The sequence below is a fragment of the Lagenorhynchus albirostris genome, chromosome 15, assembly GCF_949774975.1.
Source record: "Lagenorhynchus albirostris chromosome 15, mLagAlb1.1, whole genome shotgun sequence".
NCBI lineage: Eukaryota > Metazoa > Chordata > Mammalia > Artiodactyla > Delphinidae > Lagenorhynchus > Lagenorhynchus albirostris.
This window is the reverse complement of record NC_083109.1, coordinates 67,516,064-67,537,453: the sequence shown is the minus strand read 5'-3', so window position 1 is coordinate 67,537,453 and position 21,390 is coordinate 67,516,064. Positions and strand designations below refer to the sequence as shown.

The following is a 21,390-nucleotide window of genomic DNA, read 5'->3' as shown; positions in this document are numbered from 1 at the left end:
GAGGGGCGAGCACAGAGGGGCCTAGCTGGTGGGCACAGGTTTCCTGGTAGAGATAGCAAGACATGTTGGGTGTAGCTTTAAGTTTCCTTCTTTCCTTGTCTTCTGTAGCTTTTCTTCTGTGTCTTAGCAACACCATTCTTGGGTAACTAACATTGGTGGAACCTTCCTTTGCTGCTTCCCAGCAATTCTGATACCCACTGGGTGTCCTGTGATTTAATTCATTTCTGAAAATAAGTACTCAAAGTTAGGACAGACCCTACAGGTTAGGAGCTCAGTCCTACCTAGACTACACCTACTTCAGACACCAGTCATAAGTCTCGGGGATGCCCAAGCTACTTGCACTTCTGCCCGACCAACTACAAGTTCAGAGCTTCCTCTGACCGCCTCTGCCAGGTTCCGTCATTCACTAGAAAGATTCACAGAACACAGGAAAGCACTATACTTACTAATATTCTTTTACTGTAAAGGATGTAAATGCAAGAGATACATAGGCGAAGGTCTTGGGGGTGAAGGGGGAGCAGAGCTTCCATGCCCTCTCCTGTGGAACCTGAGCATACCACCCTCCCAGCACATCCATGTGTTCAACCAGAAGGCTCTCTGGACCTGGTTGTTTCAGAGTTTTTATCTGGGATTATGTGGGCATGATTAATTTAATCACTGGCCATGTTATTGAACTAGGTCTCCAGCCTCCCTCTCCTCTTGGGGAGGTCAGGATAGGGCTGAAAGTTCCAACCCTCTAATCACATGGTCAATCCCTCCCTTGAAACTAAGTGCCCACCAGGAGTGTTTAGCAGAAACTCAGGTATGGTCCATGGGGGCTCATTGTAAATAACAAAAGACGTTCCTGTCACTTAGGAAATTCCTAGGGTCTTTGAAATTCTGTGCCAGGAGGAACTGAGGACAAGGGTCAATATATATATATATACATATATATATATATATATATATGTATATATGTATATATGTATATATATTTTTTATTTCTTCAAAACATTTGAATTTCAGCAATTCCTTTCACTTTACCTTATTTTCATTCCAAATACATTTTTATTCTAGACTTGCCACAGTCAGATAATGAGTGTCCCCAGTGGCTCTAACCTAGGCCAGTATATGGTAGGATTTAATTTTAGTGGCTTTATAGGTTGATTCTTTGAAACCCAGAAAGAGCCCTGGAAATGGGTGCCAGGTAATTCATCTTCTAGCTGTGCCTCAGCTCTACCAGCCTTGGGCAGCTCACTTCTCTGGGTCTCAGCGGCCATCTCTTTAGTGATAGTGTGGGCTGGGCAGTCTACTAATGAAACTGCACAACTAGGATGGGATTTGAACCCAGCCAAAGCTCAGATTGGGACTTGAATGCACAGGCTGGGACTCAAACCCACTGTCTTTTTTTTTTTTAATCATTATTATTAATTAATTTGTTTATTTTCAGCTGCATTGGGTCTTCGTTCTTGCGCACCAGCTTTCTCTAGTTGTGGCGAGCGGGGGCTACTCTTGGTTGCGGTGCGCGGTCTTGTCATTGCGGTGGCTTCTCCTGTTGTAGAGCACGGGCACTAGGTGTGCGGGCTCCAGTAGTTGTGGCATGCGGGCTCAGTAATTGTGGCTTGCAGGCTCCCGAGCACAGGCTCAGTAGTTGTGGCGCATGGGATTAGTTGCTCCGCGGCATGTGGGAGCTTCCTGGACCAGGGCTCGAATCCGTGTTCCCTGCATTGGCAGGCGGACTCTCAACCACTGCGCCACCAGGGAAGTCCCAAACCCAGTGTCTTTTAATTAAAATCAATCACCTGGTGTCAGGACTTACTGAAGCTCAGGTTCATTATGTCTCTGCACAGAAGGAGTTCAGCAAGAGGCAAAGTGATAGGCAAGAAGTAGATTTATTAATATAGGACGCCTGTGAGGGATACAAGTGCGCAGGCAAGGTGGCTCTGCCCCGAGAACTAAGTGGGAAAACAGATTTATTTAGAGAGATATACATTCCAAAGGTAGAATGTCTCAAAAGGTGAGAGCAGTCCTGAAATACGGGGTGGTTAATTTTTATGGGTTGGGTGATTTCATAGGCTAGCGAGTGGGAGGATTATTCCAGCTATTTTGGGGAAGGGGCAGAGATTTCCAGGAATTGGGCCACCGCTCACTTTCTGGCCTTTTATGGTCAGCCTCTGAACGGTCATGGCACCTGTGGGTGTGTCGTTTAGCTAATGTATTACAATGAGCGTATACTGAAGTTCAAGGTCTACTGGAAGTCAACTCTTACACCATCTTGGGCCTAATCGGTTCTAACCAGTTTATGTCGTATTCTCAACAGCTGTGTCATTCTCTAAAGGTTACGTCTTGCCGCCTTCCCTCCTGTCTCACCAAGTCCCTTCCAGCTCTGTAATTCCCTTTCCTTTTTCAGTACCTAGGCTCCTGGACCACAGAAAAAGTTAAAGGAAGAATCATTGAAATACTCTTCAGTTGGACAGTGTGGTTTCCAGAAGACATCAAGATCCGAGATGCTTACCAGATGCTGAAGAAACAAGGTCTCACTACCATTACTTATGTTGCATTCCCTTTTCACAGTAGTTGTTCCTTCTTGCTTTTTTGTACGCTTTGTTAGTTTGGGGTGAAAGCTGGAGATCTTGTGTCCAGTAGATACAACAATAGAGGCTGACGCAGTAATTTTGATCCCTGGAAATGGGCAGACCGTTCCTTCCGGTTGACGGGAGTTGAGCTAGGTTTGAGATGGTTGTTGCTGTAGTTACCCTCACTATGCCAGGTTCCAGATTCCTCTAGTGTTAGCTTGTGTTGAGGGTGGAGGCTGACTTGCTAGAGCGTTTCTCTCAGTATCTGCTCTACTCTCAGCTTTGGGTCTTCCTCTTGCTCTACACCTCAGAGGGGGTCTTATTCCATCACCTTTCCTGAGAGTAGACCCTTACTACTTGTTCCTCAGTGCCCATAGTCTGGTGGTGGTGGTGCTGGTTCTGCTGTGAGTAAGCCTCAGTCTCAGGCAGGCATGTGTCCCTGGTCTTGGTGGGACCTTTTGTGATGCTGTCCCATCCCGACTCGGGTCTGGGCCGGGACACGTTGCTGCCCCTCCCCCAGGGGCACAGGCTTTTCTTTTCTTTTTTTTTCCAGCTCAGTAGGTTTTCACCACTGTTCTAAGGACAACAGGTTTGGTGTCCTTCCCCCAGCAGTGTGAGGCTTTTCTGTCGGGAGAGAAGGATTTCAGTGGGCCATCAGGCCTCTCCCATTCTCTTTTTGTGAGGCCTTTGGAGAATGAGCCTATTCCTCTTGTGTTGTGAGCCCCAGAGTGTGTCCTGTGTAGAAGCTGGGAGTCCATGTTCCTTTTCTCTTGGGCTCTGTGGGAGGAGCCTGGATTTAGCATGGACTCTTTTTCTCCCTGTCGCATACACTCACTTAACATTTTTAGGAGTATTAGGGATTCTACACTAATTTCTGGGCTCTGGGAGGTTGTATACCTGCATAAAATGATCAGTATTTGTATAGTGTAAGGCCCGTTGACCACTAGCCTTACGGTCCGGTTCTGCTCTGATTTAGTTGGCTCTGACCTCCCCAGCTTTGTACTGGTTCCATGGATTCTCCCAAGGGAGGATGCAGAGCCTTGATCATACCCTGGGTGTATCTCTGTAAGGTCGTTGACAGTGTTTTCCTGGTGGGACATCAGGAACCAGGAGTTTCTGGGCTTTATACTGGATCCTGCTGAAGTCAACAGGTACCTATATCTGTATATTCATGAGTTGCATGTTTTAGGAATCATAAAGCAAGACCCTAAACTACCAGTGGATAAAATCTTGCCCCCACCTTCTCCCTGGCCCAAGAGCTCCATCTTTGATGCCGATGAAGAAAAGTCAAAGGTAAGGAGCTTCTCCCTGACCTTGGTGGCCTACCTGGAGTCTGACCAGACCCCTTCTTTTTTTTTTTGAATTTTATTTTATTTACCTTTTTACACAGCAGGTTCTTATTTGTTGTCCATTTTATACATATTAGTATATATATCTCAATCCCAATCTCCAATTCATCCCCGCAGATCCCTTCTTTTTAGGGACTCTCCTGCAATGTCCCCTGACCCCAAACCAAAGTGTGAGGGAGTGTGGGGAGGTGGGTTTTGAGTTCCCTGTGGAGCAGAGAGAGGTAGCTGAAGGTCTGGATGTTTTCTTTGTGGATGGGCCAAATAATAAGTGTCCTGTTCTTTATATCTTTCACTTTATCTGTTCAGTGTTCCTGAGGGAAAGAAGGTACGAAAGGATAACCCTAGTGGGTAATGTGGGTCGTCGGTCATACCGGAGTGTGGTGTCGGGGGAGGAGAGTGGGCAGTAAAGAATTGGTTGTATGTTGGCTTTTTAGTGTCAGTAAGCATGATCTCACCCATTTTCCTTCCATTTTTGTCTCCCAGAATTGTTGCTCCTCAGACATCAGTAAGGAGAGGGAAGGGAAAAGCAAGGTGGTCCAAACCTAGGCCAAGACCCAGGGATAACTCCAGGGTGCCCCTGAAAGGTGGCAGTGCTTTTGGTCATTAGCGTTCTTGGTCCCTCACAAGGTCTGGTGAGTGTAGAACCAGGAAGACTCCAGTCTGAGGATGGGTCTCTTCTGGTACCCTCTGCCTTCCAGCTGCAACTGTCAGCTGTACTCTTCCCTTGGATCGAGGTGCTCACTGTGGGCAGAGTGAGCAGGGCTGTGCTGGGTTCTGGGCGGCTTTCCCTCTGGCTCCTCTCCTACAGGTGCTTCACCATTGCAGAGGGTGGGAGGAATGGGGGAGGAGGTGTGGCATGGACTTCTGAGAAAGATGGTCTTGTGTCAGCTGCTTAGACTCCCTGGCACTCAGTATCTCCACCTGTCCTGCCACCCATCCAACAAAGAGTGAGTGACTCCTCTACCTATTGGGAATAAGGTGGACGAGATCGCCAAGGTCTGTCACATCATAGTGTGCGGTCCAAGACAGCCTTGGCACTGTTGACATTTTGGGCCAGTTAGCTTTCTTGTTGGAGGTCGTTAGGCACTGTAGGATAGAGTGTGTACAGTATCCCTCTAACCGCTAGATGCCAGGAGTACCCCCAGTTGTGACAACCGAAAATGTCTGCGGACTTTGCCAGAGGTTCCCTGGGGACATCCACCGCCCCACCCCATGGAAAAACCAGTGGTCTGTGGGGATGGTCGTAATCCTTAGGTTACTGTGTTGTGAGGATTTGGTAAGGTAATGCGTATAAAATGTGCGAGCTGTTATTAGTGCTGACTCTGCTGTTGCTGGTGCTATCAGTCTGGGCCGTTTGACACAGAGGGAATTGGTTTCACCTAGTGTTGTTCCCTCTTCAGCTTCTGACAAGGCTTCTGAAGAGCAACCATCCTGAGGATCTTCAGGCTGCAAACCGGCTGATCAAGAATTTGGTCAAGGAGGTGGGCATTTTCCAGGGGGTTCTGCAGAAGCAGCACTTGACAGGGGCTGGACAGTGTATATGTGTGTGTGTGCTGGAGGGTGTGGGTACACAGTCGTCTGGGAGAAGGGATGGCTGCCTAGCCCTGAACCGGGGAGCAGCTGTGGGCTCCCTGAAGGGCAGCAAGGTGGTGACTGGAAGCAGAAACTGCTGTGTGTTTCTCTAGTACTTCCGTCTAGGAACTCAAAGCATTTCACAGACACCAGTTTCCATCCCAGCGACCGGTATTGGTGTGGATAGAATCCAGGTTTGGGAATTTCTTTTCCAGAGGGATTTAGGCTGGTGGTACAAAGGAGTAGTCCCAGCTCCCCAAACTGCATTGTCTGTCCCAGGAATTCCAGGCCTTGAGCATCTTCTCTACCTGCTGAGTGAACACTCCATTCGCTCCGTGTTTTGGTGGCTTCCCTGAGCTCTCCACAGTGCAGCGCCCCTTTCCCGGCGCTTGTTCAGGCTTTCTTCAGAGCTTCTACTCCCTCACTTCATCCTCTTTCTCCCAAAAGGAACAAGAAAAATCAGAAAAGGTGTCCAAGAGAGTCAGTGCTGTGGAGGAGGTACGGAGCCACGTGAAGGTGCTGCAGGAAATGCTGAGCATGTACCGCAGGCCAGGGCAGGCCCCGCCAGACCAGGCAGCCTTGCAGGTACTCTTTTTAAAACTAAATTTCAGGTGGCACTGAGTATCGCTGACATACTGGGAATACACATATATTTCAAGAAGTCATCATACAATCAAAATTTATGTCCCTCAGCCGCCCCCAACTTCCTCATTCCCTTCCCTTCTGTTCCTGCCTCTCTCCCCATCCCCAGGCAACCACTGATTTGTTTTCTGTTCTGATTAGTATATTTTTCCTAGACTCTTATATAAATGGAATGATACAGTATTACACTTTTTTTTTTGGTCTGGCTTCTCTTCTCCCTCTTGGCGTTATTATTTGAGACCCGAGACCCATTCTTTTGTTTTTTTTTTTTGGCTGCACCGCTTGGCATGTGGGGTCTCAGTTCCCTGACTGGGGATCAAACCCATGGCCCCTGCTTTCAGAGCGTGGAGTCTTTTTTTTTTTTTTTTGATTGCAAAGCAGTGTTCATTATTATCATTTTTAACATTTTTATCGGAGTATAATTGCTTTACAATGGTGTGTTAGTTTCTGCTACATAACAAAGGGAGTCAGTTATATGTACACATATATCCCCATATCCCCTCCCTCTTGCGTCTCTCTCCCACGCTCCCTATCCCACCCCTCTAGGTGGTCACAAAGCACCGAGCTGATCTTCCTGTGCTGTGCTGGGGAGCGCAGAGTCTTAACCGCTGGACCGCCAGGGAGGTCCCAGTAGAGTATTCCTTTTTACTGCTGAGTGGTACTCCGTTGTATGCGTACACCACAATATGTATATCCGTTCATCTGTTGGTGGATATTTGGGTTGTTTCCAGCTCTGGGTGATGATGAGTTAACCTGCTGTAAACAGTTGTATACAGGGTTTTGCGTGAACATACACTTCCCTTTCTCTTGGGTAAATGCCTCGACGTGGGATTGCTAGGTCATATGCTGCATGTACAGTTAACTCTTTAACAAACTGCCAGACCGTTTTCCAGAGTGTTTGTGTCATTTCGTATTTCTGAAAGCAGTGTAGAGATTTCCCATTTCTTCACATTTACACATCTTGGGATCTTTCTTTTTTTATAACACACTTACTGAGAATTTACATAACAAGCTCTGTTTTATAGGTCGTGTATGAGAGGTGTGAAAAGCTGCGGCCCACCCTGTTCCGGCTGGCAAGCGATACCACCGATGATGACGATGCGCTCGGTATGATGTTTTTTTTCTTTAATTAAAAAAATATATATATATTTATTTTTGGCTGTGTTGGGTCTTTGTTGTTGTGTGCGGGCTTTCTCCGGTTGGGGCGAGTAGGGGCTACTCTTCGTTGTGTTGCTCAGGCTTCTCATTGCGGTGGCTTCTCTTGTTGTGGAGCACAGGCTCTAGGCGTGCGGGCTTCAGTAGTTGTGGCTCGCGGGCTCTAGAGCGCCGGCTCAATAGTTGTGGCACACGGGTTTAGTTGCTGCACAGCATGTGGCATCTTCCCGGACCAGGGATTGATCCTGTGTCCCCTGCATTCGCAGGCAGATTCTTAACCACTGCACCACCAGGGAAGTCCCTTGGTACAGTCTTATTCTTTAGGCATAGACAGCACCCAAGAGTGCAGGACAGACGTGGGGCTTCCTGCCTTACTGCTGACGCAGAAACAAGACAGTAGCCCCTAGGTGTTATGGTGGTTGGGCTTGGGGAGGGTGTGGCCTGAGTTAATTCTTCTGATTTCCAGAGGATCTACTATGTTTGAGCAAGAAATGAGCCGCAAGTCTGAAAGCATAGAAAAGGGTGGAAATTTACCATGTAGATTTGTGAAGGGGATAGGAGAAAGAGCGGCTACAATTGAAGGCTTGAAGAAAGGCTGAACATTCTCAGAGGTCTGAGAAACAGCTGCGAGGGGCTCCTTGGAAGGTTTCACACCCAAAGTGCCTTCAGGGACTGAGTGGGGAGTCTAAGTGGGGATACCAAGTGGAAGGCACAGGGGAGAACTGTAATCCTGTACACAGGTATTGAAATGTTTAAAACTATTTTATTTTATGGAAAATCTCAAAACACACAAAAGGGATTTATTCTATCCCCATGTACTCTTCACCTTTTGTTAATAATTACCAACTCATGGCCAGTCTTTTGATCTTGTTTTATCTGTACTGCTTTCTCCCTCCATCTTCCCCCCTACATCCCCAATTCTAGTTTTTTTTTATTTTAATAAGATCTGGCACCTTATTAGATGTCTGTTCGATGACTGTCTATGCATTTACTTTTATTTATTTACTTTACTTACTTATTTTTATAGGATCTTAGTTCCCCGACCAGGGATCAAACCCGTGCCCCCTGCAGTGGAAGCTCAGAGTCTTAACCTCTGGGCCACCGGGGGAAGTCCTCCCAATTCTATTTTTAAGCAAATTCCAAACATTTCAAAGTAACCAGTCAGTGTTCAGATTTTCCTGGGCATTTTTCCCTCTAATCATTCCTTGTTGACCCTCTTTCTTTTTTTAAAGTTTGTTGTAAATCAGTATCAAAAAGAAAAACCACACTTTGTAATTGGTTGATATTTAAGTCCCTTATAATGGGTAGCCCCCATTCTTTTTTACTTCATGCATGAAAAACATGTCCTTTGACTTGCAGAGTTTCTCTTGGTCTCAATTTTCTGATGGCATCTCCCATGGTATTTAATGTTTCTCTGTTCCTGAGATTTCTGAAATTCCTGCTTTCTTATAAATTGGATCAGGAGGCTTGTTCAGATTCAGGTTCAAATGGCAGAGCGTGTGCTGGGGAGCAAGAATGCTTCACAGGTGATGTGAAGAGGCCCATGGTATCTGGTTTTCTGGGTTTTATGTGATGTAATTATTGTCTAAACCCGTTATTTCCTCCGGTTGCAATGAAGTCAGAGGTCACAAAATTTAAATTTTAATCACCTTGCACATGCCAAATAAAACACTTTGCCAGGTGAATTCAACCTCGTGTTAGTTCACAACTTCCATCCAGTTTAAAAATTGACAGGAAATGAATAGTTGGTCGCTCTTGCAGTGCCTTCCTAGTACCATGGCCTGCAGTGTTATGCATAGCCCCTGGCCCTGTTGCTGTTCTGTCTCTCTCCTAGGAAAGGCTTTCTTGCACCAGATCATAAGATACTCTTGACATTTCTGAAATCCACTGCGTATTTTATACTTACAGGATGTTTCAATTTGGATGTCAGATTTTCATCAGGAATACTTGATCTGTACTTAGATTTTACAAAATTTACAGGTGAAAAAGTAGATTCGTGTACCAGCTTGTTTCCTACACGCTTCCCAATAACTGAATAAAGTACCAAAAATTTTTTTTTAATATTTGCATCCACATTGACAAAGTAGCTTTAAGTTTTGACTTAAAATTAAAGTTTTAGTTCCTCACTTGAAAGACCCATATTTCAAGTGTTGGCCATCATATTGGACAGTACAGACAAAGAAAGTGAAAAAATTTGGTTCCTCCTACATCCTGCGAAGAAAGTGTTGAGGTTCAGGGACTGAGTGACTGGGTGGGGGCAGGAGGCATGGATATACTGAACCTGGTGGAGCCGTGTGACAGCTGCTTTGTGGAGTGGCTTCAAAAGGGCTGAGATTGTTGGTAGCTAAAGCAGGGGATTCTGATTTTTCTCTCATTCTTCAGCGGAGGTTCTCCAGGCAAATGACCTCCTCACCCAGGGAGTTCTGCTGTACAAACAGGTGATGGAGGGCCGTGTCACCTTTGGGAACACAGTGGTCAGCTCTTTGGGAGACATACCTGTCTCCAGAGGTATGTGCAGAGAGCCTCTCCCACCCTCCGCCGTGGGGCAGCCTGCAAACACCGGGAAAGAAATGGATCCCTGAACGCTCTGGGTTATGGTATAGAAATGAGAGAGCATGTCCTCTTTTCCCTTTCCCTTGAGCATTGGTTTTATATAGCCGGCCTCTGCCCCACGTGCCATCACGGGTTGACTGCTAGGCTGGAACTAGCTTTGGCTGTAAACAGAAGCGGTGGCTATACCGTGCCCAGGTTTGGATTGCACCTCTCATGAGTGCTTACTTATGGGAGCTCACAGCAAAAAAAATATGACCTTCTTCAGGTGTTTCCTAGTGCCAGGCTAGCTAAATCGGAATCATCTGGAGTACTGGTTAAAATGCAGATTCTTGGACCTTCTGAATCAAGACTACTTAGAGCTGGGACCCGCATTTTTATCAAGCGCTCGAGATGATTCTGATTCACTGTGGTCAGAACCTCAAAGGCCTCTGACCTGGAGCAGTCAGCTCTGCTACTGTCCAGGTTGAATGGACCGTTAGAGGATTCTGTGTTTACTGGGGTGGGAAGGCAGTTCCTCTGGTTACCTCGTATTTCAGATGCCACTCAAGGCTGTAAGTCAAGCCAGTCAGCTGAGGTGGAAGGTTCATCTGGGGTGTGCTTAAGGGTGGGGTGATGTGATGTCTTTTGATTGGGAGGGGGCCTGAGGGAAACTGATAACCTTTAAGTGGAGACTTTGCTCTTATTCTGACTGACTTATTTTCCTAACTGTCTGTTTTCTAGTCTTTCAGAATCCAACAGGCCGCATGAAGAACTGCCCCCTGATTGACTTGGAGGTGGACAGTGGATCCGAGCAGGCTGGGACTGTGGCTCCATCTTTACTGCATCACGACCTGGCAGCCTTAGGTGAGGGTGCTGTTTAGGGGCAGCAGGCACAGAATGGTCCTGATTCCCAGGGAGCGAGTAAGCCCATTGCCCCTGGTGAGAGTGTGCCGGTTTTTAGAAGGAATTGGGTAAACCGGGAAGTTCAGAGAGGTCCTCCCTGTACTCAGTTTCAGATTTGCCATGAATGAGTTGAATGACTTTGGGTAATTTGTTTTGTCTAGGCTTTCTAAATGTTCTAGAAAGGATGATGGTATCAGTCTCCAATTCATATCAGGTAGAGCTACGGATGTGCATCTCACTCTGTTCCTTCTTTACAGGGATCAGTGATGGCCCAGTTACCAAAAAGGTAAGGAAGCTCTTCCTAGGGACTGGAGAGGAGAGGGGAAGTCCCTCAAACCTACCTTCATGAGGGCAGCAGTGCCTGGGGGAGGGTGGAGGGCTACAGCATAGCCTGGTGGCACTGTGGACTCAGAGGTCCAAAGCCTCTTCCTCATCCTCACCTCTACTGTCTGGCTTGAACCCCTGGAGGGATTTTGCTCTCCTTCTTCCCTACCCTTTTCTGTTGTATCCAGGCTCCTGCTTACTAAAGGTCTGCTGAGGAGTCATGTCCTCTTGACCTTTCTCCACCTGCCCCAGGAAATGTAGTAAGCCTGGGCTTTGGGGTCAGGAGAGCTGTGCCACAATGTCACCATGGCTCATAGTCACTCATGCCCTGGCCTTACTTTAGTCATTCCTGGTTTTGACAGGTTGCGAGTCAGAATTGCGGTCAGGAAAAGAGGAACACTACCACCAGCACACTGCCGGGTGGTGGTGTCCAGAGCCCTTCTGCAGAAAGGAACTTGCTGGATCTCCTCTCCCCACAGCCGTCTCCGGGACCTCTGTGAGTCTTGTGGGCAAGGAGCGTAGAAGAGTGGCTCCTGTGTGCGGTGCTCACTCACTGCGCAAGGCCAGGCAGCGGGGCCCAGGGCTGCTGCTCCCCGTGAAGGGCTGCTTCCTTTCTGTCGGAGTTCAGCGTGTTCTCCTTTTATTCCGCATCCTAAGTCAGAAAAGTACACGTTTGGCCAGGACCTCCAAAACGCAGTTTAAGGAGCAACAGCAGTGATGATGATGATGTTTTTTGTCTTTATAGGGTTTTTTTTTTTTTTCCTGATTTCAGTGTAATTTGAAGCAAAGCTTGATTACTAGAGAAATAGATAATATAGAAAGTCCCAAATATCACTCTCTAAAGACAATGTTGAATGGTCCTTCTTTGCTTTTTTTCTACACATGTAGTAATGTGTTGCTGTGGCTTATTTTTACACAAATGAGATTATAATTTACAAACTGTACTCCACTGTGGTTTTTTATATCACACATCTTGGATGCGTTTTCATCAATTTATGTAAACTTGCCTCATTCTAATAGTTGAATAATAATTCATATACATATAATATATATATTTAATCATTTCCCTCTTGTGGATATTTACATGCTTCCAGGTTGGAGGAACCTGGAGTGTTTCTATAGTACAGATTTATAAAAGTAGAGGTGCTCTTAGGTATGAGTATAAACATATTTTCATAGGTCCTGTCCCTTTGCCTCTGGCAAGGCTGGAACACTTTGCCTTCCCCCAAACAGCCTGAGAGCCTGTGTCCCTGGTGGAGACCACAGAGCTGGGTGGAAATGGAGATGTGCTGGGAGGTCATTCTTGTTAGTACCCGTAGGGGGTTTCTTCCTAGTTTACTGTTTATAACCACTTGACATGGGGTCAGTAATAATTCTAATTTTGGTGGGTTACTTATGTCTGGAGTTTGGTTTTCCATAAATGTTTTTGATTTGTATTCCAAATGGACAAAATCATGAAGTATGAAAGAAGTGGTCAGTGTAACTTGTGCTGTCATCTTCCTAGCTTACGTCACGCTGGTGATCATGTATGGGAAACCATCTGACTGAGCTACTTGTTTTCAGAGACTGCCTGACAACTACAACATTAATTACTTTATTGGGTCCTTATTGTATGCACACATTCTGCTCAGTCCTCTTCATATACTTTCTCATTTAATTCTTCTTTTTTTTTTTTTTTTTTGTTTTTCTTTTTGCAGTATGTGGGCCTCTCACTGCTGCGGCCTCTCCTGCTGCGGAGCACAGGCTCCGGATGCGCAGGCCCAGCGGCCATGGCTCACGGGCCCAGCCGCTCTGCGGCATGTGGGATCTTCCCGGACCCGGGCACGAACCCGCGTCCCCTGCATCGGCAGGCGGACTCTCAACCGCTGCGCCACCAGGGAAGCCCTCTCATTTAATTCTTGTAACAGCCTATGAGATAGATACTAAACTGTTTCTATTTTACAGTAAGAAAACTGAGGCATGGGTTAGATTACTCGTCTAAAGTCATACACCCGTAAAATATATACATACACACATATACACATGCATATATATATATTTTTTTTTTCCCTTATTTTTCACAAAACCTAATCAGATTCCTGGAATTCTCTACAGTTTTTGCCAGTCTTGATATTATTTCTTTGCAGGAATTATATTCCGCAGAAAAGTATCCCCAGGGAAGTGCCACCAGGTACTAAGTCCTCTCCAGGTTGGTCCTGGGAGGCTGGCCCATTGGCTTCTTCTCCGTCTTCCCAGAATACACCTCTGGCTCAAGTGTTTGTCCCTTTGGAGTCTGTTAAGCCCAGTAAGTACAGTTTCACCCTTTTTTTCCCTTTCTGTTAGATGCCCAGCTTTATCCACTCTGGATTGGTATGGGTGGCTCTTAAACTGGGGAAGATGAGTCGGGGAGAGATACTGCCTGGGGACAGAGGATAAGGCGGGTGGCCCATGTCTCTTAGCTAATACTTTTTTTAGTTTTCTCTGTCTTGGAGTTGACACTGAAGGATATTGGCAGGCGAAATTTAATTAGGGGCCTTGAATCCACTTACGGAGATGATCTTCATTTGGAATTCAAGAAGGGAATGTTCAGTGTGATCTGAAATAACTCAGAAGAGGTGGAATTAGAAAGAAAGGAAGAATTTGGCTGGTGATCCTCTTCCTCTCTAATGATCCTCATTAAAGCAGGAAAAGTAGCTATTAACCTCCCTTACAAAGAAAAGGAAACGGAAGGCCCAGCTAAGTAAGGTGAGACTGCCTGTGGTCAGCACACTGGTATGTGAGTGGGAAACAACTGAGGTCTTTAGATCTAGGGCCTGGGCCCCTTCCTTGGGCACAGGGCCTTCCTGTGGCTCAGTGTGGTGAGCTCAGATTACAGAGGGCCCTGGAACCAGGCAGAGGAAATAAAGTCAGCAGTGGGGGCCCTTTGCATACTTACTTTATTAATTTTTATTTAAACATAATAAATGTTCATTGTTAATTTCCTGGTTTTGATAATTGCACTGTAGTTATATATAATGTTAACATTTGAGGGAGCTGGGTGAAGGGTACATGGGAATTCTTTGTGTTTTTGTAACTTTTTGTAAATCTGAAATTATTAAAAAACAAAATTAAAAACAAAATTCAATATAGTTTTAGAAAAGATAGAATAGAGCAGAAAATTAAAATCATCTGTACCGTTACCACCCAGAGATGAAAGTTCTATTAATGTCTTGATGTATTTTCCTGTTTTATCCATGTATGTATGTTTAGTAAATTGTCACCATAGTATATATACTGTTTTATATCCTGCTTTATTTAATATTTTAAGCTGTAGCATTGTTTCATGCCCTTATTCTTCAAAACCTTGATTTTTTAAAAATGAATTCATTCTTATGCCACTAACATGTACTGTAACTCATTTATTCAGTTTCTTTCTGAAGGATAATTTGTTTCCAGTTGTTTACTGTTATAAACAGTGTTACAGTGAACACCCATTGCAAAAAATGGAGATCCATTTTTGAAACTTTCCTGATTATTTCATTAGGATATATGCTTAAAAGTGGAAATGCTGGGTGTAGACATTTAAAATTTTGATCTTTGTCACCAAGTTCCTTCCTGGAAGGGTTACCTTTTTCCCCATAACCTCACCTCCATACCTCATGAATATTTTCAGTCTTTTAAATCTCCGACAGTTTCATTGTTAAACTATATTTTTATAATGTGTGTTTTGATAAGTGATGTTTGGCATGAAATAAGGATCTTCATTAAAATTTTTTCCACTTGGTTAGCAAGCTGCCTGCCATTTATTGAATCAGCCAGTGATTTTCAAATATATGCTCTTGACATGTTAAATTCTCGTATTTGGGTCTGTTCTGCATGCTGTTTTCAATTGCAATTTCGTACATATCTGAGTATTTGTTTATGCAAATAGCCCTACTCTCCCTTCTTTTTTAATGGTTAGTCTAACGTATCTTTTCCCAAAATTAACTTACGAATCATTTCTTAGCTAAAGTAGAACAATCCCTTTAGTATTTCCAAGACCTAATTAATTTGAAGAGATCTACTGTCTTTATAGTTTTGTAAAATTAAATATAAGAGATGTTATGTGTATGTAGTCATACAAGAGAAACCAGAAGGATATAGGCCCAGATGTTAGCAGTGCTTATTTCTGGGGAGTATTAAGGGTGTTTTTTATTTTCTCCTTTATGGTATCCTGTATTTTCTGTAGTGTTCATACATTATTTTAATCATAATCATTTCTTGCTCAAAAAAATGCTTTTTTTTTTTTTTCTTAAACTGGTACTGGATGGTTGGATGGAGGGGAGAGATCAGTTTGGAATGTCACAGGAGTCCAACTAGAGGTAACGAGACTTGGATTATGGTGGTGCAGAGGGTTAATTTCAGGAGCTGTTCTGACTGGAGAAGCAACAGGATTTGGTGATAGGTGCACATCTCTTTCAAGCATGGCTGCTCTGTCAGGGGAGTCTGTAACAGTGCTAATCCTTTTGGTCGGGTCCTTCTCTACCAGGCAACCTGCCTCCTCTTATCGTGTATGACCGGAATGGATTCAGAATTCTGCTCCACTTTTCCCAGACTGGGGCCCCTGGCCACCCAGAGGTACAGGTGCTACTGTTGACCATGATGAGCACGGCCACCCAACCTGTCTGGGACATCATGTTTCAAGTAGCTGTGCCAAAGGTGAGTCAGCGGCTGGCCCGCTCCTTTGAATTTTTCAATAAAGGCTATCATTTTTGAGCACCAGGTCCTTTGCTGGGATGTTATCTATTAGGTGGAAGGGCTAGAATCTTCACTCGAAGTAGGTTAAGATAAACTGGGAGTTTTGTTGGCTCATTTAACTGAGAATTCCTGAACGTCTGACTTCAGATATGGCTGGATTCAGGTAAATTCTTAAACAGTTCCTTAAGAATCTGTCACTTTCCATCTCTTGACTTGGTTTTTCCTCTCTGGACCCTGTTCTCTCATAGACTCCCTCCACCAAGCAGGAAAATGGTTATCAGCAGCTTCAGAGTTACATGGTCCTTATCGCTTTTTATCTCAGAAGGAAACTGTCCCCTGACATGAGGCATGCATATTGATTACCTCAGGAAGGGCTAGGGTTGGCCTTGTTGGTATTACTTGCATACCTTGGACCAGTAACTCGTGTTAAGGGGTATGAGGTACTCTGGCCAAGTTGCATGTTATGTTTTTTTTCTCGAGGGAAGTAGCTCCCCACAGATTAACAGCCATACCAGAATCACAAGAAATGGGCAAGGGGCCTGTCCTGAAAGGAAGGATTCAAAGCAGACAAAAATAAACTATGTGTTTTCTAATACTCATGGTAATTTTGTAGGGCATGTGCTATCATTACCTCTATCTTATAAATTAAATTATCAGTCCAAGGTTCAGAAAGGTTAAATATTTTGCCCCAAATCACAGAGCTAGTAAGAGGCAGAGTTAGAATTCAACTCAAGATATGCTCTCACTCTTCATGCTGCCTCTCAGAAGCCAACCTTTGATCACACAACTTCAGATACATTCCATGTATGAGTGGAAGGGCTTTTGGATCCTTTCATCAATTGGTGGGGTGGAGGCCAAGCTCTCCTGTTCACCTGATCTCCCTCATTAAAGCTGTAGTTTGTTAGGAATGAGTTATATGTTGGATTCTTTTTGCCCCCAATAGTCAATGAGAGTGAAACTACAGCCAGCGTCCAGCTCCAAGCTTCCTGCTTTCAGTCCTTTGATGCCTCCAGCAGTGATCTCTCAGATGCTGCTGCTTGACAATCCACACAAAGTATGTTCTGGTGTCTGTGGTAGCAGGGAAACAGGGGCCCCTGAACTCTAGGGAGGCAGCTGGGCAGGTGGAGAGAGGTATATTGAGGTCTTGCTTTGGTTGGGATGGTGGTAGAATGTCCTTTGCCAGAGTCCGTTTTCTTTTGGGGCTTATTGAAAGATCTGTGACCAGATTGTCATAGCTGGGGACCAAGGGAGTGGTACACACTCTCCCTAATCCCATGGAATCCTCTGAAAGGGTGAGGCCAATCTGTCCTCTTAGCTGGTCTCCAGGACTGCAAAAGCGTGGGAGGATTCCCAGGATGTAAGCCTGGCTCCCCTTGTGTTTGTAGTCCCAGAGGGTCAAGGCCAGGGTATGCCTGTCATACAGTTGCTTGAAGCCCTCACTTGGGTGGAGTTAACATACATATACTGTTACTTGGTGACTACGGGGTGGGTAAAGGCTTTTACTCTGGGCCTGTCTCTGTGTTCACTCCCCACTAATATAACATCTTTTATCTTTGCTCAGGAGCCCATCCGGTTACGGTATAAGCTGACATTCAACCAGGGTGGACAGCCTTTCAGCGAAGTAGGAGAAGTGAAAGACTTTCCAGACCTGGCAGTCTTGGGTGCAGCCTAACTCCTCACTGGACAGACCCTGCCATTCAAGCTTAGGCCAGTGTTACTTTTGCTGTCTAGATAGGACTAATCACAGTGATGTAGTGCAGAGTGCCAAGAGTTCTATCCTGACATCAGGCTCTGGATGCCAACCTCTGACTTATTCTGCAGATATTGTGTGTGTGTGTGTGTGTGTGTGTGTGTGTGTGGCCCGGGGGCTGAGGGGCAGGGATGTGGGCGGTGTGGGAAATGCTAAAGCATTTCTGATAACCATCTGCTACGATCATATCTGGTTTTGCATGTTGGTGGACACTGATGTCCCTGCCTCAAGTTGGAGGTTTTATAAGCCAAAGTTGTTGTTGTTGTTTTCCATGTATTATTATCTTTTCATTCATCACTCTGTGCCTTGTCAGCCTTTGAAAGACTTGGTTGCTCCCAGGCTGCTGTTCTCAGGGACCTTTAAAGGGACCTGGTTGGTCTTGGGGCAGAGTGTCTTCTGGGACACTCTCTTCCAAGAAAGACCTTGTCTCCATTTCCATTAGCGAATGCTGCTTGCATGTGTTCAGGAAGATCTTCTAAATGGAATGCTTGTTGCACTGTGTTCTAGGCGAGGGGCTGCCACTAGACCAGAGGACCGCGCTTGGTGGGCCAATCATGTCCTTCACCACTGTGCCTTAAAATTGCCCATAGATGGACCCTTCAGGGCAGAGGGGAAAGCAGATCCCAGGCCTTATTCAGGCCTCAGGTTCCATGGGTCGGGCAGCCTGTCTGGACCCTCCCTCAGGACCCTCATCTCCATCCTCATCCTCTTTCACCACAAGCATTTACCCAGAGCTCTTTGATTGTGACACCATGCCAGTCGTTGTAAATCATAACTAACAGGTTCGCCCTGGCCTGTTGACTTCACAATCCAGGATGAAGAACTGTGATGCAAATGAGATACGAAGTGAGTTTAGCAATGAAAAGTGATGACTAAATACAGAAAGTCATTGAATAAATACCCGTGTAGCAAATACGCTTTGTGGAGTTTTGAGTAAGTAGGAGATGCAAAGCCTGTTGCATTTAGAGATAATAGGCTTGAAGGGATCATTCATCTGTTGAAGTAAGGAAGACTTCCTGAGGGATGTGGAACCTTAAGAACTGCTTCAGTGAAGAGAAGCCCTGAGGATCTGAATGAAGCTGGAAGAGAGGTGGATTCTTGTTACAGTCATGGTGTGAAGGAAGAATTCAGGCCTGCAGTCAGTTAATACTGAGCACCTACAATGTGCTAGGCATGTGTGCATGTTTTACAAGTCTTGCTTGGCCTGATGGATGGGTGAAGAGAGCTGAGCCTGGCTGAGATGGCCTGATGAAGGATGCAAGATCCAAGCAGCTCACCTGTCTGGGTAGGATTCTGCCTCAGAAACTGCAAGGCTCTGTTTGGGGCTCTTTGTCACAGGATCTGGTACTCTACAGTCTGATCTTTTACCTGCTACATATAGTTGGAAATATGCCAGCACTATGGTGGGGATGAGAGCTGTAAAAAATCAAGGTATGTCACTTTTAAAGCAAATGTGAAAACTCATAAAACAGATAAATGATGGGGTGACTTCTTCATTTGGCATAACTCATAGGTTCATTTTAATCTAAAATTTTGTGTTCAAATATTCTATATAGCTTTTATAGGCTCTAGCTGTTTCATAAAGTCTCCTAGAGGAGCCCATCATAAAGACGATGCCTGCCTAGGACTTCCCTCAAAAATGGGTGAATGAGGGCTTCCCTGGAGAGTCTGCCTGCCGATGCAGGGGACACGGGTTCGTGCCCCGGTCCGGGAAGATCCCACATGCCAGGGAGCGGCTGGGCCCGTGAGCCATGGCGGCTGGGCCTGCGCGTCTGGGGCCTGTGCTCCGCAACGGGAGAGGCCACAACAGTGAGAGGCCGGCGTACCGCAAAAAAAAAAAAAAAAAAAAAAGGGTGAATGAGACCTACACATGAAAAAACCTTTATCACGTAGTTAAAAGGTAGACTCACTGCGTGTGAACGTTCTTCTGTCTTCTGGGAGACAGACTCCCAGTGGTGCTCTGCTTAGATAGAGTTGGACAAGGGTAAGGGGGTAGGGAGGTGGGTGTCCTGAAAGTGGCCCTGGTTTATGTTATCAGTGCCTTCTAATTATGAAGTTCAGTGACCACTTAAGAAGAACCAACCCGTATCTTTTATTCACTCAACAAGTTGTTGTTGACTAGCTACTGTGAGCCGAGCACTGCTGTAGGCACTGCAGATACAGCAGTGATAGAAGGTCCCTGCCCTCGTGGGTCTTCTGATGGGGAGAGACAAATCCATAATGTGTCTGTTGGAGAGTTGGCACTGACCATCCAGTATTTTCCCCTATCCTGAACTCTTCCTTCTGGGATCCTGCTCATCACTATTTCTTGACCTACCTCTGACTGTTCTTTTCCTTCTGTCCCTTAAATGTGTTTCCATAGTGTTTAGTCCTTAGGACTTTTCTAGGCATTCTGGGCAGTTAACTACTAGATGGGTGGTAGACCTGTATCTCAGGCTTCCACCTCCTTGCTGACATCAGGTCCATATTTTAAGCCGTCTAATGGATATCTATCTGGAGGTTCCACTGTTGCCTCCAAGTGCTTAGAATGGAACACAGCCACTTCTCTCATTCTCTCTCTGTTCTTTTATTTGAAAGCACCTATCCAAGCCTTCATAGGTCCTTGATTCTTGCTTCATCTCCATCCCCCTCAATACTTTTGTCTCATCTAGTCTATTTCTAAATAGTATCACATCTTGCATTCACATTGTCACTGTCCTGGTTTTGCTTTTTTTTTTTTTTTTTTTTGGATGGTGCCGTAGCCTGCCTCTCAGTTCTCCTCTGAGCCATTATACTTGCAACATACCTGGGCACTTGACCCCTGCTGAAAAACTGAATGGCTTCTTAATGCCCTAAAAGCCTTTGCAGCCAAATTCAAGTTGTTAACTCTGGTGTTCGGTGCCCTTCTGTAACTTTGTTTGCTCCTTACCCTTCTGGCGTCATCTGTCAAGAATAGAGGACACTTTGCCAAAGCCACAAGAAAGTCCCTTCATGTTTTGATAATACCACGTTTTCTCGTATCTCTTTGACTACACCTGTAATTAACTCCTTTTGTGTCTTCAGTGATTTAAGATTGGGCTAAAATGCTGCTCTATCTGTGAGCCACTCGTTGAGAGTAGATGAGCTGTGGATTTAGTAGCGTTGAAAAAAGGATAAATAATGACCCAAAACATGAATGTTACCCATTAAAAATAAAGTAGTGTAAATTGAGAGATCAGAAATGAAAGGTTAAAAGTAAAGGTGATGTTCTCATACAAATAGTGTTTAGTACAGTGTTCATAAATCACAAATTCTCAGAATATATCTAATATAGAAGGTGCTTACCCAGGCCCAAAATATAAAATTCTACAAACTAGTGTGTTTGTTTTAAACTAAGAAGAAAACAATAGAGTGCTAGCCATAGTTTGTTTCATATTTTTTTTAAGCAGTAACAGCCTGACCTCTTTCATCTGGAGAGAGACGGAGTCAAGTAGATAAGCAGGAAGTATCCTCAGAGAAGATAAGGCCAAGGTCCAGAGATCTCATCACACATTTAATGTAAGCTGAAATGGAAAAACTCCAGGCCTTTAGTTCCCTTGCCCAATGCATTCCCAGCTATACCATGTTCGTTCTGAGAAAGCTTGCATCTAAAAATGTGTACACATTCTGCTCCTTTGACTTTTATTCTTGAACACTTACTTTATCCCACAGCTAGAGGTACTACTATGATTTTAAAAGCTGAAAAACATTGCAGTGTTACAGGCTCCAGATACATAGGCTTTTAAAGTTTGAGGTCTTCTGAAGCCCCAACAGTTTGAAGTAATTAAATCAACCCTTACTTGTAATTCCATTCTTTAGCTTCACGTACTACCTCTAGCCATGTGACCTGAGACAAGTAATTTGTCCTCTTCCGCTTCCTTCCCTGTGAAGTGCATAATAGGATTGTTTTGAGAAG

The 21,390-nt window shown here is 45.0% G+C and overlaps 1 protein-coding gene across 2 annotated transcripts in view; it reads left to right on the top strand.

Annotated features, from left to right (window-relative positions):
• Positions 1-18,958, top strand: part of GGA2 (golgi associated, gamma adaptin ear containing, ARF binding protein 2) — a 30,778-nt gene extending 11,820 nt beyond the window's left edge. Inside the window, exons 5-18 of one of the 2 annotated variants that reach the window (XM_060125135.1) lie at positions 2,390-2,513; positions 3,745-3,848; positions 5,305-5,385; positions 5,924-6,061; positions 7,144-7,225; positions 9,656-9,781; positions 10,547-10,669; positions 10,966-10,994; positions 11,395-11,528; positions 13,159-13,316; positions 15,519-15,688; positions 16,671-16,781; positions 17,289-17,434; positions 17,985-18,958. In XM_060125135.1, the coding sequence (XP_059981118.1) occupies positions 2,390-2,513; positions 3,745-3,848; positions 5,305-5,385; positions 5,924-6,061; positions 7,144-7,225; positions 9,656-9,781; positions 10,547-10,669; positions 10,966-10,994; positions 11,395-11,528; positions 13,159-13,316; positions 15,519-15,688; positions 16,671-16,781; positions 17,289-17,399 (1,491 nt within the window). In that variant the 3' untranslated portion in view covers positions 17,400-17,434; positions 17,985-18,958. Of the gene's footprint in view, positions 1-2,389; positions 2,514-3,744; positions 3,849-5,304; positions 5,386-5,923; positions 6,062-7,143; positions 7,226-9,655; positions 9,782-10,546; positions 10,670-10,965; positions 10,995-11,394; positions 11,529-13,158; positions 13,317-15,518; positions 15,689-16,670; positions 16,782-17,288 lie in introns of both variants that reach the window. The other variant, XM_060125134.1, reaches the window with a different exon arrangement.
• The last annotated feature ends 2,432 nt before the right edge of the window (positions 18,959-21,390 follow it).